At 35.0% G+C, this 18,342-nt stretch overlaps 1 protein-coding gene across 3 annotated transcripts in view; it reads right to left on the bottom strand.

The window, feature by feature from the left end:
* Window positions 1–18,342, bottom strand: part of LOC114325504 (protocadherin-like wing polarity protein stan) — a 140,610-nt gene that overhangs the window by 9,562 nt on the left and 112,706 nt on the right. Inside the window, exons 21-26 of one of the 3 annotated variants that reach the window (XM_028273577.2) lie at window positions 17,618–17,913; window positions 14,602–14,769; window positions 9,901–10,206; window positions 6,684–6,698; window positions 2,753–3,017; window positions 12–53 (exon numbers count right to left, since the gene is read on the bottom strand). In XM_028273577.2, the coding sequence (XP_028129378.2) occupies window positions 26–53; window positions 2,753–3,017; window positions 6,684–6,698; window positions 9,901–10,206; window positions 14,602–14,769; window positions 17,618–17,913 (1,078 nt within the window). In that variant the 3' untranslated portion in view covers window positions 12–25. The remainder of the gene's footprint in view (window positions 1–11; window positions 54–2,752; window positions 3,018–6,683; window positions 6,699–9,900; window positions 10,207–14,601; window positions 14,770–17,617; window positions 17,914–18,342) is intronic. The other 2 variants (XM_028273568.2, XM_028273587.2) reach the window with 2 other exon arrangements.

The following is an 18,342-nucleotide window of genomic DNA, read 5'->3' as shown; positions in this document are numbered from 1 at the left end:
TAACACCTTACCATAGTTAGTAGGTCTATTTAGTTGAGTATTCCCAAACCCATCTAGTGAAAAGAAGAGAAAGTTTTGTTAGTTTTAAGAAATAGAGGAATATAAAGATAAAAGTCATTTAGGGAGCGGATTTATATGCGATCAATTTTGATGAAATATGCGCATATAATATATGCAGTAAAAAATTACGAAATATGCGCAAGATATGCACAAAAATTCAAAAAATGCGCATTTGGAGAAACCACAAATTTTCTGTTCTATTCAATTCTAGGGGGTTCTTTTTATAGGGGGGCGGCAATCTTATTTATTATGTTTCAAATAAAATCATTATTTTTCATATATGCAACTTATTCACATGTTTTACAAAAACTGATACCAATAGTTACCTATTTAAAATAAAACAACAATATAACTATATATATCTTCGATTATAATTCACCACAATGTGTCTTTCCAAATTTTTTACGAGGAAACATTTTCTTTGATCAGATAAAATATTTTTATAACTTGAAAAACTCCTTTCAACATCAACAGAAGTAATTGGGGCGTATTTAAAATAACTTGTTAAAGCCGAAAATTCTGCACTAAAATCAATTTCAAAATTTCCATTAAAAATTTCGCATATGCCCTCCAAAGTTTTAAAGCCGTTTAAAGACGGGATCTGATATAAAGCATGAATATTTCAATTTCCGTTAGAAAATCGTAAAACTATGGTTAAAGGTGTAAATTCTCTTAACAATAGGGGATTTAAAAGAATTACCAAAATTATAGGTACCTACTAAATTGGGATACAAATTGTACGAAATATAATAAAAGTAAATAAAATTCGGATTTCCCGGCAAACCGTCCTTCATCATTTTAGCATCCTACAATCATTTCATAACGGCGTACTATAAGCACTATATAAGTACTTTGTGTAAAGATCGGGTATTTTCTAATAAAAAATGAAAAGGCAGTGAATGAGCCTTCTCTATTCAGGTAGTTCTCGAATTAATAGATACGACAGCCTGTGCGGGGAAATATTTTGTGTCGATTTAAAAAATTTAAATTTTTTTTGGACTTGTTTTTAAATAAATGTCTAATGCCCGGTTGCACCAAGATATCTTAAGCTTAAGTCGAGAATATCATAAGAATTAATATAATATAATTATAATATATTACAATAAGAATATCATAATATAATAATAGATATAATTGATAATAAGGTAAGAATCTAAAATTATGGTGCAACGTAAGTGATACTCAAGGTGGCCCTATTTATAAGTAGATCTTAGCTAAGCTGGAGCTTAAGATCTGTTGGTGCAACCAGGTATAAATGTTTTTAAGTAGGCACAAGAATATGCATGTTTTTTTTTAAATATGCAAAATTTATTAAAGTTCTCAAATATGCGAAATATGTATGCAATATGCATTTAGCATAAAATCCGCTCCCCAGTCATTATATTTATTTAATAAAGTCCCATTCATACAAACCATCACCTAGATTAGAGTAAATTAAATTATGTGTGGTCGTTAAATTATGTGTGGACGACATCAGCTCGTCATCAATATTTTTTGTTTCGAAAGTTCTGCGATCTTTCAGCAGTGCGGCAACAGTGCATCGGCAGTACGTCAGTGACAGTGACACTATACTATCAAAAACGAAGGCACTATATTGTGATAATAATAATTATTATACTCATGTTGGCTAAATGTTGCCAAGTCGGTCAAGTTCGATTTCTTGTTGTAGATAATCGATTTTTAGTAATTCCGATGACACAAAATCTAGGCATGAGATAAAAAAATTTACTTGAGGAAAGTGTACCTATTTTTTTGTTCGTCTTAATGGCGGTACGGACTCGTATTTGTAATAGTTTATTTAATTATAGAGTAATTTTTTAATTATAATTATACAGTAATTTCTACATACATGTGTGCCAAATATCACGACAAAATATTAAAAATTAAAGCAGCCTCTTATGGCCATACTCCCTCACTTCGACCTACAGAGGTCTTTTGTGCATACCTTAATCATTCTTAATCTAGTTAAGCTCTAGGATGCCAGTACTTCTGATGAAGTTGATTTGCTTCCTAGATAACTTGTTTCCTATGTCAGAGGGTACTAGACTGACCTCTTCTAAGAATTTTAGTTGTTTCCAGAACAGTGCTACGCAGTTGCATAATATATTTCTGCCGTTTCTTTTTTTTTCATTGTCACAGAAACGACAGTTCTCATCATCTGATTTGCCATTTTTTTTTGAGGTGATATCTCAGAGCGCAGTGACCGGTGAGAAGGCCAGTGACCATTTTGATATCTTTTTACTCATTTCGAGAAGGCGGTTTGTTGCAGTAGATGACACTTTTATGAGCCTTTTTGCTTGCCTTTGTTTTGGTGTGTTAGACCAACGTAGTCGTGGTTGATTTAGTTTAATCCTATTTTAATTTAATCCCAGGTCCGGAGTTTCTTTCTAATGCGGCTTTTCGATAGTCCAAAGAAAGGTTGTGGATCTTGGAAGCCCCTTCTGTTGTGAGGCTGCCAGCTTCCTCATTTCCTGCAATTCCCTTGTGCCCTGGTTGGTACCCACATCAAAGTTACTTTGTTGCCTTGCGCCAGCTTCTTGAGGGATTGTTTACAGTCCTAAACCTACTTTGACTTACAAGTAAATGACTTTAGAGCCTTTAAGGCAGCTTGGCTGTCTGATAAAATAAAGAACCTAACCTATCCTAACCACCACCTACTAGAAAATAGGAGTAAAAGTTTTAAACAACTTACTGCGGTGGATCCCCGTGATGCGTCGCGTGCATCATGGACACGGGCGGCATCAGCGGTGACGGGGAACCCCTCATGCTGCCACAGAGGGAACCGTGGACGGAACCCAACACGGAGCCCATCCTGGAACCCAGATGGGACCCCACCGTGGAACCATGATAGTCCAGACCGGGGTTGTTTACATCGTTGGTCACTGGAGACATGACTCTACTGCCGGGATGAAGGGGGTGGATGTAGTTGTTGTGGGCTGTTATATGATCTTCTTCGGCTAAAATGTGAAATGTGTTACAAAAGGAAAAGTAAAAATAAACATTAACAGAAATATGAAAAATTTTACTGACTTTTATATAAGTACTTTAACAGAAATACTTTCAAAAATGAATAACCATTTTCATAATCCATTTTCAATTAAAAATGGTTATTCATTTTTGATTTACATGTTTACTCCAATTGGAGTACGAAGGGAACCATTCTTGTTGGAACTTTACCGCGCTGAGCAGATGGGACGTGAATTATAAATTGTAAAATTCCCTCATCTTCCTTAGTCTCAGCATCCGTTATGGCTTGCAAATTGTAGAAGCCTCGGAGGTGTAACCAGAGAAGGTTCCCATTGTTTTTAATCTGGTGGGATGTAGAGCAATATTTTTGATGTTGTTTTATGTGCTATTAGATTGAAAACTTAGTCTTTTTAGAAATACTTTCATGTTTTCAAATATTTTTTGTCTTCTACTAGAAGTGTCTATGTTAGACCAGTCCACTTCCTAAGATTGGCCAGCCAGAATATACGTCTACGTCCGGGGCCTCCCTTGTCCTCAATATTGCCTTGCAGAATCAACTAATTAGTAGAAAAACGACCACAATACATAACAAGAATACAAGAAAAAGAGAATGATATACAGAGAGAACACGAAATAGAACTAGATGAAAGCAAAGTGGAAGAAGCTATTAAAACTATGAAATCCTGGAAAGCACCCGGGGCTGGAGGAATTAATCCTGAATTCATAAAATATGGACCACCCAAACTATGGGATATGCTTAAAAAACTTTTCGAAAGATGTCTAAATGGAGAAAAAGTACCAACCATGAATGGCTAACATCACATATTACTCCCATACATAAGAAGGGACCTAAAAATAACCCCAAAAACTATAGGGGAATCGCAGTCATTAGCACCATTGGAAGATTATACTTCAGGATATTAAGAAATGAAATAGAATAAGAAATTCAAGGAAAGCAAGCTGAAGAGCAAGCTAGTTTTCGTGCGGGACTTTCAACGGTAGACAATCTCTTCACTTTAAAAATAGCACTAGAAAAAAGAATACAGAGAAATCAGGAAACCCACTTCGCTCTTATCGACCTAGAAAAACCCTATGATAGTGTCCCCATAATAGAACTATGGAAGTCAATGAAATACATCGGTATCGATGGAAAACTCATACAAGCAACTAAAATGTTATATGAGACCACTAACACCAGAATCAAAAACGGCAAAAATTTTACTGAGGCATTTAATACTTCAAAAGGCCTCCGACAAGAATGTTGCCTATCTCCCACTCTCTTTAAAATATACCTTGACCAATCCTTACAGAGGTGGACAAAAGCAGTAAAACCGATGGGACTGAAAGTGGGAGACGACTCCCTATTTACATTATACTTTGCGGACGACCAAGTTGTTATAGCCCAAGATCAAGATGACTTAAGCTATACGATTACCAACAGGCAGGATTAGTAATAAATATGGACAAGTCAGAATACTTCATAGTGGAAAACGAAGACATTGAAAACCTACCATTGGAACAAGGACATATTGTTGGTGTGAAACAATGCTCCCAAATATTTGGGAGCTATATTTAACAAACGAGGAATTAGTAAAGATGAAATACAACATAGGATCAATAAAGGTAGAAGCATCACTAGATCCCTCAATTCAATTTTATGGAACAATGATATCAGGAAGGAAATAAAGAGAAGAATATATGAAAGTATAATGAAGAGCGCTACAATCTATGGTGGAGAAGTTTGGGACATAGTGCAAGAAGTTGTCAGGTTTCGAGATTAGAACATGTAAGAAATGAAACAATTAGAGAACATATGAAGGTGGAAAAAACTATAATAGACGATATTGAAAAGAGACAGCTGACATGGTTCGGTCACGTTAAAAGAATGAATGAGACTCGCTGGCCGAGAAAAATATTAGAGTGGGTCCCACCGGAGAGAAGAAAAAGAGGACGACCACGGAGAAGCTGGAGGGACAATATTCAGGAGGCAATGGATTCGAGGCAATTAGATGAAGTGTTACGATAGAAAAAATTGGAAGCTGGGTATGGAGAGTCGGCTACAGCCGTAGAAATCCATTATATATATATATATATATATATGTAAATACCAAATAAATAAAAATTTAAATAAATGGTAAAAAACAGCACACATCGTTTCTATGTATATATATATATATATATATATATATATATATATATATATATATATATATATATATATATATATATATAGAATCAACTGTTGAAGTCGGTATTTACATTATGCATAATGTGTCCGAAGTAAGCCAATTTTCTGTTCTTAATAGTAATAGTCTCCCGTTTTATACCGCTAACGTGGCTCTGGGATTATAGCAGGGTAGTCTGCTATCTCTAGAGCCTACGGTATACAAGGAAGGTAACAGGCCAGTGCTACGCTTCAACCGCCTATTATTACCCCTGGTTTTACCCAAGATACTCATTTTATTCAGGCTGAGTCGACCTGAGGCCTGTAGATGTTTTAAAAATGTCTATACTACAATCACAATGAAGATGTACCAGAAATAAACAAAAAAAGACACGCCGAATGTTACGAGGAGCACTCCCAAGTCACAATCCACAATGTAGACACATTGCAAATCCCAAATCATGATTTACAAAGTCTATACACTGTTAATCATGATTTGGGAGTGCTCCTCGCAACATCCAACGTGTCTTGGTTTGCCCATCTCCAGTGCATCCCCATTATGACCTTTTCTATTCTTGATGTATATAAAGGATATCTTTTATATCTCTGGATAATAGTTATGTTAGTTGCGTGGTGTACATATGAGATCCTTAACATCGGTAGCACCACATTTCAAATGCCTCTAATAATCGTTTTATTCAGGTGGTGTGGTTGACGGAATTAATAAAAAATAAGTGTAACAACGAACAGTAATATATTTATTTATTTTGGGTAAACAAGCGGTGTTTTGCTTATATCTCAAAAGAGGGTTGTTTGTTAGCGCGAGCGAGGGTGTGTCTGCATCGTTCGCATGCTGTGTAGAGACTGGCTTTGCCGGACCACCAACTATTATGTCAACTGGTTTGCGGTTTTGCGATAATAGCCAGAAAGGGCCATAAATTACTGCATCTGCCTTTTAAAAGATGAGAATCTTTTTGTATTTTAAGAAGTTGACATAAAGAGTGTGGAGATCTGACATCGTAATCCATTAGTGTTTCCTTGAAAAAACATTAATTTTATACAATCTGTTTAGGGATACATTTTGGTTTCTCGAAATCAACGGCCCTTGTTGGCATATGGTTTGTATATTACATGTGAGTTTTAAATGACTAATGTTGTTTCGTTTTGAGAAAAGTTATTAAAAATTAAGAAAATAAAATTAGCAAAAATAGTAATTAAAGCGTATCGCTTTAGTTTTATGCCGACTTCTGTAAGACGCCATCTTTCTACTCCGTAGAGGACACTAAAGACGTAACATCTAAGAATTATTATGCGTATATTAATATTTAAAGATAAAAACTATTGAATTTGGAGAAATAAGAAAGTAAAACTAAGCCTTAATAATAGTTAGGTACATACTTGAGCAATCAAACTTTTTTTAAGCGTTAATACAACTACATATACACAAACAGATAAGAATTTGTCATGCAATTAATAATACAGAAGCACAAACCTTTGAGATCGTTATCTAAGCAGCAGTGAACAAATACACAAGCAAAAGTTAGACAAAATTCTACTCTCAACTTTCATAAACAGAAAAATCAAATTGTCTATTACTTAATATTCTTATTTAAATGGTATTGCAACTTTTTATAGGAACAGTGTCAGGCAGACTTAGTCTATGTTCATCTATTCTGCCAGAGATTCGTCGATTGGTTTTGTCCTATATATTTGTGGTTAAAAATTTCGGTACACTCTGTAGATGTGAAAATCAAAATAATATTCTAATATTTTGGGCTGGTAACAATGACTGAGTGGTAACATTGTTGTTGACACGTCGGCGTCGTTCAATGTGAATGTTGAAAGATAATTTTTGTAGTAAAACAAATTATTAATGTAATTTCAAATCAATTAGTTTATTATAACTTTACTTTACACTTGTGTGTTATTACTACCAGTAGTTCCACTACACATTCCTGGTTTTTTCAATGAAAATATATGCCCTTTCAATTTTTAGCGTCGATCCATTGTTTATAGGGATATACAGTTAGTCCATAAACATCCCGAAACAGGTCGATTTTTATTTTTAAATTACGATTTTTTGGCATAAATATCATACTAGTGACGTCATCCCTCTGGGCGTGATGACGTAATCGATGACTTTTTTAAATGAGAATAGGGGTCATGTAATAGCTCATTTGAAAGGGTATGTAATTCTTTATTCAGTAATATAAACATTAATATAATTATGTATACAGGGTGTCCAAAAAGTGTTTTTTAAATTAAATTAATTGGCACAAAAAGATGAACGTATGTAATTTGTTTAATTCTAAATATATTTTATTGGTGCCAGAAAACATAAAAATGTTTTATTTAAAAAATAAACATTGATTTTCGCTTAAGCGCAATGTTAAACTTCCAAGAGGCAGGTGGGTGGCAGCTCTAACATTGAATTTAAGCGAAAAGCAATATTTATTATTTGTCAAATAAACACGTATTCCTTTTTTCTGACAAAAGTAAAACGAATTTTTAATTAAATAAGTTACATACATTCTTCTTTTTGTCTCAATTAATTTAATTAAAAAATTATTTTCGGACACCCTGTATAAATAATTACGTTATTGTTTGTATTACTAAATAGAGAATTAAATACCCTTTCAAATGAGCTATCCCATGACCCCTATTCTCATTTAAAAAAATAATCGATTACGTTATCAAGCCCAGACGGATGACGTAACTAGTATGATATATATGCCAAAAAATTGTAATTTAAAAATAAAAATCGACATATTTCGGAATTTCTCCTTAAAGTCGCCAGTTTACGAAATAATGAATTTATGCGTTACTTTATGGACGCACTGTATACACACTAGAGCAGTGATTCCCTAAGTGGTCCAGGTGGGCCCCCAGGGGTCCACGAGGGACTCAACGGGGGTCTACGTTGGAGTGAAATAAAAATGGGGGTTCACAGGTTGTAAGTGGGGGTCCACGAAAATTTTATAGTGATTTGGTATTTATTTAAACAAAGGACATCGCACACATCTTATGGAAAATATAATGTCACTCAAATTCAATAAAATTTATACGAATAGATTCGTTTTAAATTAACGGTCAAATCTTATCATTGCGCCAACTCTTAATTATGATTAATTACGGCGCAAATTGCAAATAAAGTTTATCGAAATCACATTTTTTGAGTCAGTAAAAGTGTCAGTTACAATTACTATTGCTCTGGGTGCTATTCACAAGAGCTTAAACCCCGCTGGGTCTAAGCGGATTAGTGAAACTAATCCGCTGATTTATGGAGTACCGACAATTTGGGTATTTTAAAATATTTTCTCTCTCTCTAACTTATGTACGTACCCATTTGATTTCAGATTTATTTATATCAATTTCTGCTCTTATTATTGAAAATATAGAGTTGGCGCAATGATAAGGTTTGACCGTTAATTTAAAACGCATCTATTCGTATAAATTTTATTGAATTTGAGTGACATTATATTTTCCATAAGATGTGTGCGATGTCCTTTGCATTTTTTTATCGTAGAATATCAATGGAAAAGTAATGTTTTAAAAGTATGGACTCAAAAATGCCATTAGCACGCATTATAACAAGTTATATTGATTAAAAACAAGTTTTTGATCAAATTTTAGTGTAGAAAACGTTAAAATACCGTTTTTTACATTTTCCTCCATTCCCAAAATAGGTACATGTCCTTCGATTTGACTGAAAATTTGCCCACAGATAGCCAAAACACAGGACATTAAGTGGTTAAAAGAATTTGTAAATACAAAAAAATACGTGGAATATCCGAGTCAAAAATATTATTGGCGTCTATTGTAAGTACAATTAACTCGGAAAATATCGACCGTACGAAAAAAATGGTTACAAAAAAATTGTAATAATTATTGTATACACGATTTATTTGGAACAATTTCAGTTCTTACCATTTTGGTCGAAAAGTTGAAAATGGCGGGATATTGAGCAAAAACGGTTCTCCTTTAAAATCAAGATGGCGGCTAACGCAACGGCAGAATTCATTCGCGATTCTAAATTTACACTACTATTGACCCCCTAAAGATTAGAAAAATAGAATCTTGCTTGGGTAGTTTGGCATGCAAGATCAAATGCTAACCTGACTGGACTAAATAATTTGGAATGATATTATTGCATGTAACTTTTCTTGTATTGTAGAACTATATAAATTCTTTTAACCAATTAAATTCCTGTGTTTTGGCTATCTGTGGACAAATTTTCAGCCAAATAGAAGAACATGTATTTTGGGAATGGAGGAAAATGTAAAAACCAGTATGTTAACGTTTTCTATACTAAAATTTGATCAAAAACTTGTTATAATGTCTAATAATCACATTTTTTAGTCCCTTCTATTAAAACATTTTTTCTGTTAATACGTTTTTTCCGTTCGGCCTTAAATGTCTTATTTTTTCCGAAAGGGGTCCATCGCAGGGGTCCACCGAAACCAGTAAATTTTTTAAAGTGGTCTACGAGAAAAAATAGTTTGGGGACCTCTGCACTAGAGGATCTATTTGTTTTGATTGTTGTTACAATAACCTAAAAGCCAGGCCTTGTGACCAGTGAACACTCTCCTTCCTTTCGTCTCTTTTCTTCTTCTGAATTTTACCTTTCAAATGAGCATTGAAGAACAAAAAAAGTACAATCCACAAAACACAGTAGCAAAATAAACTGTAAGTAAATGATACCCACTCACCTGTATATGGAAAATGATACTTGTCGTTCATATGGCCCTTTTCGTCGATATCACTACCCCTATCGTAGTCCTGGTAGTTCATATTGTCGTGAGGCATCATCTTAGGCATGTACTCCCCTTTGTAGACCAAAGAACTGGGGTTATAGTTGTTGTAATGGGCTCGAACCATGTACTGCTCGGACTGTAGTACCGGTACGCTCGTTTCGGGCGTGACATCTGGATGTGGGAGCGGGTTTGGTGAGCCGTTCTTCTGGTAGAACTCGTTGTCGGACCCGGTTTCGGCTGACCAACGACCAACTTCAGGAACTGAAATGTATTATCAATCAATGTTCTTATTTATGAATAAATTATATTGTGCATCTGTTTATCAGATACAGAAAAACTTATCTTAGGATTCGTATTTAGCGATTAAACGCCCAACCTTTTTTAGGTTCCATGTACGCCCAAGGGTGGGTAAAAAATGTCCACCTCGAAAATAGCTAATATATTTATTGAGAGTTGTTGAAAATGGATTAAACTTGAGAATCTTATGCTTAATAAACACAGCATCTTCTAAAATATTAATATAAACAATTTACAAACCTTACAACAAAATTACAATGTACATCAAAATTAACATACCAGTAATTCAGATTTGTCGATTTTCTCCATATTCTTTCTTTCAGCCTCCTCATTGGCGGATAATTATGTAGATTATGTAATTATACATCGATAATTATATGGATTATCTTCCTACCAACGAGAAATTATATAGAAACCTTTAGTAACAAGTTTTGCCAAGGCTGTACTTTTATGCCCATCCATATTTAACTCAAGATGCTGCTTTTATTTTCAAAAATATTGGTAGAACCAAATTAACATTCGATAATGGGCTGTCTTTTTAACAATAAATAATTAAAAAAAAAATTAAACACGTAATAAATATGTTACAAGGGAATACGCATTAGGTGGACATTTTTTGCCCACCCTTGGGCGTTTAAGGGTTAAAATTATGTCGAAAAAATGTACTCCAGGGCCCTGAATTATATTATCATAAATAGATATTCCATGGAAAGTACTGTTGTTATTGTTTACTGTAATTGTCGTAAATACCGAACATATAAATATAACCTACAGTAGAAGACTAAGTTTTCACTCTAATGGCATATAACATATCCCACCAGAATGAAAACAATGGGAACCTTCTCTGGTTACACCTCCGAGGCTTCTACAATTTGCAAGCCATACGGATGCTGAGACTAAGGAAGATGAGGGAATTCTACAATTTACAATTCACGTCACATCTGCTCAGCGCGGTAAAGTTCCAACGAGACTGGTTCCCTTCATACTCCACACAGAGTAAATGTAAATCAAAAATGAATAACCATTTTCAATTTCGTTGCAAAACGAAAATACAGCCGAACCATATTCCAGTCCAATCAGAGAGTGCTGCAAGCACCTCTACCGGTTTCGAAACTTATTAGTCTCTCATCAGGAGGCACATATGCTGCTCTCCCTGATCCAACCAAAACAAACCCCAGCGTGCAGTCCCGAATTGCAACGAACGAAATGGCATAGATGCCCTAGCGGCAACTGCTAGCAAAAGACTAAGTTTTCACTCTAATGGCATATAACATATCCCACCAGAATGAAAACAATGGGAACCTTCTCTGGTTACACCTCCGAGGCTTCTACAATTTGCAAGCCATACGGATGCTGAGACTAAGGAAGATGAGGGAATTCTACAATTTACAATTCACGTCACATCTGCTCAGCGCGGTAAAGTTCCAACGAGACTGGTTCCCTTCATACTCCCTCATTAATTGTAGAATTCCCTCATCTTCCTTAGTCTCAGCATCCGTATGGCTTGCAAATTGTAGAAGCCTCGGAGGTGTAACCAGAGAAGGTTCCCATTGTTTTCATTCTGGTGGGATATGTTATATGCCATTAGAGTGAAAACTTAGTCTTTTGCTAGCAGTTGCCGCTAGGGCATCTATGCCATTTCGTTCGTTGCAATTCGGGACTGCACGCTGGGGTTTGTTTTGGTTGGATCAGGGAGAGCAGCATATGTGCCTCCTGATGAGAGACTAATAAGTTTCGAAACCGGTAGAGGTGCTTGCAGCACTCTCTGATTGGACTGGAATATGGTTCGGCTGTATTTTCGTTTTGCAACGAAATTGAAAATGGTTATTCATTTTTGATTTACATTTACTCTGTGTGGAGTATGAAGGGAACCAGTCTCGTTGGAACTTTACCGCGCTGAGCAGATGTGACGTGAATTGTAAATTGTAGAATTCCCTCATCTTCCTTAGTCTCAGCATCCGTATGGCTTGCAAATTGTAGAAGCCTCGGAGGTGTAACCAGAGAAGGTTCCCATTGTTTTCATTCTGGTGGGATATGTTATATGCCATTAGAGTGAAAACTTAGTCTTTTGCTAGCAGTTGCCGCTAGGGCATCTATGCCATTTCGTTCGTTGCAATTCGGGACTGCACGCTGGGGTTTGTTTTGGTTGGATCAGGGAGAGCAGCATATGTGCCTCCTGATGAGAGACTAATAAGTTTCGAAACCGGTAGAGGTGCTTGCAGCACTCTCTGATTGGACTGGAATATGGTTCGGCTGTATTTTCGTTTTGCAACGAAATTGAAAATGGTTATTCATTTTTGATAACCTACAGTGTTTATTACTTTTCATTATTGTTTAATTGTTCATTGTATTAAGACTCATTAGTTATTGTAAGAAGTAGTATTCCATCAATAAAGTGTACGAAGAAGTCATACGAATTACGTATATAACTTTTGTATTACACTGTATACGTAAATTCATATTTAATGTAGAAATAAAGTTTTTTAAAAACAAGTTCTACGAAACTGTAAACTTATTTCCTTCATAAAAGTGACAAGTTTACAAGTTACAAGTGTTGGCAGAAAAGTATTTAAAAATTTTGTTTCATAAAATGATTGTCGACGCTAGTCAAAAAACATTTTCGACAATAATAATAATTTGAGGGCCGAGAACAATAAGGTTCCAAGCGACACTTCACAAATTTTTCAGGAAACAAATTTCTATTTTTAAATTGTCATAACTTCGTTATTTGTAGGAGTGTAAATGTTAAAATTATTTTATACTACAGTGTGGTAAATTGTAATAATGCCTCAAGTTAAATAATGTCATAATTAAGATTCTAATGTGTAATTTTGTAACATGTTTACGGTGCCTGCCGTGTACTTGGAACCTTAATGCAATATAAGCCTTGTACTGGGAACCGTATGGAATTATAAAATAAACAGTTCACAGATAATTTTAAATTTTTCAAAATATTGTTAGCGCAATTGGTGAAATTAAGCAATAAATTTCAAAATAAAGCAAATATTTATTTTTAAATTGAAAATCATAACAAAAATAAGAAAAATTTTTTTTCTAAATTAAGCTTTAAAAAACAGAACTTGAAATAAAAATACCTTTACATTATGGAAAAATGTACCTACCAAATTGAATTTATCTTTTTTTTATTGAATACATCACGTATCAACAAACTTTTTACTTTATTTCTGATGTAAAATGTCGCTTGGAACCTTATGGACCCAACCTGAAAATAGTTCACGTACTTGACACCATATTTCATTATTGATTACACGGCCATCTAGAAACAATTCAACGTATTTCAAATATCATTCGATGGAGCATTTTTTTAAACATAATTTTTTACAAAAACTGATTTTGTACAAAATGTTGCTTGGAACCCTATTGTTCTCAACCCTCGAATTATATAACTTCAAACTCACGTCAAAACATCAAAACGGCATGTCTCGCGAATTGGGAAAGGTAGAATTCTTGCGTGCGATTAGACCGAGGAAAGATATTTTATTTGGAAAATTTAGTTCCACTTTAACAAAGACGCTGAAAAGTGATTGGGGGTAAGAGAAATAGCACTTGCAATGAAACCAAATAATATAGGTACCTATTGCCGTGATGTACTTTGGCAAAATTTACGGAAGCGTGCAGTGGAGAAGCTGGACAATGCCAGGAAAACAGGCACAGGAGGAGGCGTCATTGCAAAAGAAAAACGGAGATAGATCTGTTAGTTTACGAGATTTTGGGAAAAGATTCACCGGTTTTGAATGGAATTAAAGAAACAGCGGCAGAAATGGAACCAATTCCAAAAATTTTTGATAATATGTCCACCAATAGCCCGGAGCGAAACGAAAATCTACACATAATTTTTAATAATGGAGCTTCGACCGCCAATAGTACGGAGCCAACATATGTGATAAATAATGCAGCTTCATCCTCATCCACATTAATCATGGAATCCTCATCCACATTAATCAATAAAGGAAAAAGAAAGTGTTCTAGTGAAGAAGATGACAACAAGAGTATTTTAGAAGATTTAAGGGAAAAAAATTAAAGCTGCAAGTAAAAAAATTAAAGCTGTTTCTAAGACATTTTTCTAATTTAAAAAAGTATTTACAGGTTATTTATTTAGAAATGCAAAATCATAAAATCGCATGTTGCACAGTTGTATTGTCGCATATGTATTTTAGGAGTATTCTATATCTGGAATCAATCCTTGCGTTACTCATTCCTTCTAATACGGTTTAAAGTTCAGTGGAGTCGAATGCCTTATTGTAATCCACAAATATCAAATGAAGAGGTTCATTGTATTCGTTACACTTTAAAGTTTCTAAAAGAGGTAAAAAGTAACTCTAAAGACAATATACTCACCGTTGTGGTTTGGTAAATATGATTCCGGCAATTGGCTAGCCCACCTGGATCCATAACTAGGCGGCACAGCTGGAAACAGCTGAGAATTGGTCACTACGTTCAAAGATGGTGGCGTACCGCATCTTGATACCACGTGCTCCGTGATGTTAGGAAGGTATCCTTGTCGTACTACGGAAATAAAATGAAAATGAAGACAAATAATGTTAAAAAATTCTTAAAAAGTGATCGATTTGCTCTCATGTGCCTAACTATAGACCCATTAGCTTAGTAAACCACCGATACAAGCTTTTTACTCGAATACTGGCAAACAGATTGAAAAATAAAACTCGATTTCTACCAGTCAGAAGAACAAGTAGAGTTTCGGTCAGGCCACGGAACACATGACCATCCGCAGTACCTTAGAACTCTAATCATGAAATTCTTTCGAATATAATAGACCATTTGCTTTTACTTTTGTTGACTTCCAAACAGCATTTGACATAGTGCAAATAGTCGCTATCTTAAAAGAACTATCAGAGTGTAGAATAGACTACAGGTTTGCGAATATTATTCGAAATATATGAAAATGCAACAACTAAAAACAGCGTATGACTGAGAAGATAAAAATTGGTAGATGAGTGCGGTAAGGAGATACTTTGTCGCCATAACTATTTATAACAGTCATGTAGTATGCATTTATACGATTAGAGTGGGACTCAAACTCAAAGGTATCAACATCAGTGGTCAGAAACGAAATTATCTTCGATATGCAGATGCCATTCTTCTCATAACAGACCACTTAGCATAATCTAGAGTTATGCTACAACTACAGCAAGTAACACAGAATCGGTTTAAAGACAAACTATGTGAAATCAAAAATGATGACGAATTTCATCTCTACAGAGCCTATAGAAATGGAGATATCGCCATATAGTCCAGAAAGCCACTGCGCATCCGCTAGGAAAAATATTCTAATTCGGATTTTTTGCACAATCTTACTCAAAAAGGACCCCTTTTAATAAATTTGCATGTTGCCAGGACCAAAAGGTGGTCAAAAATTTTTTAAACGTTTTTTTTTTGTTTTTTTCCTAAAATTATTTTTTTTGCATGGAAAAAAGTTTTTTTAGGTTTTTTGGATCACTACAAATAGAAAAGGTCTTTAGTGACTTTTCTCTAAAAATGATAGTTTTTGACATATAAGCGATTAAGAATTGAAAAATTGCGAAATCGGCCATTTTTAACCCTCAAAAACTATGTGAAAATCTGACAATTTTAATGTTGCCAAGTTAGGTAGATATTCTTTAAACATCGATTGATGAAATCCCGAAGAGTTTTTTGCAATACAATATTCAAAACTCCTTTGTTTTTTAATTGCTAATCAAGCGTGCGCGACACTATTTTCCACCGACAGTATGGTGCAAATGAAAGGAATAAATTCGATATTTCGTAAACCCGCAACTTTAAGGAAAAATCCCGAAACTGATCGATTTTTATTTTTAAGTTATGATATTGTGGCATATATGGTATACTAGTGACGTCATCCATCTGGGCGTGATGACGTAATCGATGATTTTTTTAAACGAGAATAGGGGTCGTGTGCTAGCTCATTTGAAAGGTTTTTCAATTCTCTATTCTGTAATATAAACATTTACATAATTATTTATACAGGGTGTCCAACAATTTTTTATTAAATTAAATTATTTGACAAAAATAGAAGTAGAAGGACACCCTGTACAAATAATTATGTAAATGTTTACATTACTGAATAGAGAATTGAAGAACCTTTTAAATGAGCTACCACACGACCACTATTCTCATTTAAAAAAATCATCGATTACGTCATCACGCCCAGACGTATGACGTCACTAGTATACCATATATGCCGCAATATCATAACTTAAAAATAAAAATCGACCTGTTTCGGGATTTCTCCTTAAAGTCGCCGGTTTACGAAATAACGAATTTATTCCTTTCATTTGCACCATACTGTCGGTGGAAAATAGTGTCGCGCACGCTTGATTAGCAATTAAAAAACAAAGGAGTTTTGAATATTGTATTGCAAAAAACTCTTCGGGATTTTATCAATCGATATTTAAAGAATATCTACCTGCCTTGGCAACATTAAAATTTTCAGTTTTTCACATAGTTTTTGAGGGTTAAAAATGGCCGATTTCGCAATTTTTCAATTTTTAATCGCTTATATGTCAAAAACTATCATTTTTAGAGAAAAGTCACTAAAGACCTTTTTTGTTTGTAATGATCCAAAAAACATACAAAAATTTTTTGTCCATGCAAAAAAAAATAATTTTAGGAAAAAAACAAAAACGTTTAAAAAATTTTTGACCACCTTTTGGTCCTGGCAACATGCAAATTTATTAAAAGGAGTCCTTTTTGAGTAAGATTGTGCAAAAAATCCGAATTAGAATATTTTTCCTAGCGGATGCGCAGTGGCTTTCTGGACTAATAGAGGTTGTGGAAAGATATGTGCACTTGGGACAAGAAAATAAGATTAACGTAAGATAACCAAACATGTGACGTAGGTACTCAGAAGAGTAAGTTTAGCTTAAGCTGCATTCGGAAAAATGGGAGACGTGTTAAAAAGATATCCTAGCAGTTCTAACAGTATAGACATACGCAGTAGAAACCTTAACTCTCACAAAAACATCAGCGGGAAAATTGAGAAGGACACAACGTAAAATGGAGAGATCAATGCTTGGAGTAAGCTTGAGAAATAGACTGAGAAACGAGGAAGTTCATAGACGAACCAGAGTGGAAGACATTATCGAACGTATTACAAGGAACTCAAAAATGGAGATAGGTGGGTTAAGATATAAGAATGAAAAACGGCAGGTGGACAAAAAATGGCTTGATTGGAGACCACGGTCAGACATGGACCGAAGACCTCAAAAGAATTGTGGCCAATTGGTTAGCAGAGGCGCAGAACAGAAGAAGATGGAAATATCCGCGGAAGGTCTATGTTCAACAATGGACAAATTAGGGTTGATTGATGATAATTATGATTAATCAGTTAGCTTACCAGTGTTAGTTCTTGCCCTATGCCTTCTGGTGCTCGATTCATCATCATCGCTGGAATGACTCGACGCCAAATCCAAGCTCCTGCCCTCCGATGCGTCGGAGTCGGAATCGCTATCCCTTTCGCCCCTATCTGCTCTATCGGTCCTTCTCTCCCTTCGTTCCTCTGGCTCTTCCGGCACTTCTCTATGCCTGTGTAGGCCAGTTTCGTGCTCGAACCCGCGCAGATACGACGGCACGTCGCTTGTCGAGTTGTAGTTTGACGTTGATGTTGACGTGTGACGCAGATGGCTGTCACTTCTGAAAACACCTCAATCATTTTTATACTAATCAAATTTTATAATGGAAATTAACTCGTTATGAAGCAATTTTCTATCGAATACACAGTGGATTGCTTGGAAGGAAATATCATTATACAAGTTTACTTTGAGTACTTAACGATATTAGTGACTCATATGAAAATTAAGTACTGCTTTATTCTTCTGATCAATATCCCCATAATACGCTATCATCATCATCATTGGCTCTATAACCTTGGCCTGCTCTAGGATCAGCTTATATTCCTTCCTATACTTCACCTTGGTTTTCTTAGTAAGTCATCTTCCACCTGGTCCTTAAATCGTGCTCTGGGCCTGCCTCTTCTCCTTACTCCGACAGGTCTTTTGTTATAAACGTGTTTCGACGGCTCAATCTCGTTCATTCTTTCTAAGTGACCTAGTCACCGCAGCC

This window comes from Diabrotica virgifera, chromosome 4 (genome assembly GCF_917563875.1).
Source record: "Diabrotica virgifera virgifera chromosome 4, PGI_DIABVI_V3a".
Classification (NCBI taxonomy): Eukaryota; Metazoa; Arthropoda; class Insecta; order Coleoptera; family Chrysomelidae; genus Diabrotica; species Diabrotica virgifera.
Note: the sequence above shows the minus strand (reverse complement) of the source record. Positions and strands in the feature narration are given on the sequence as shown.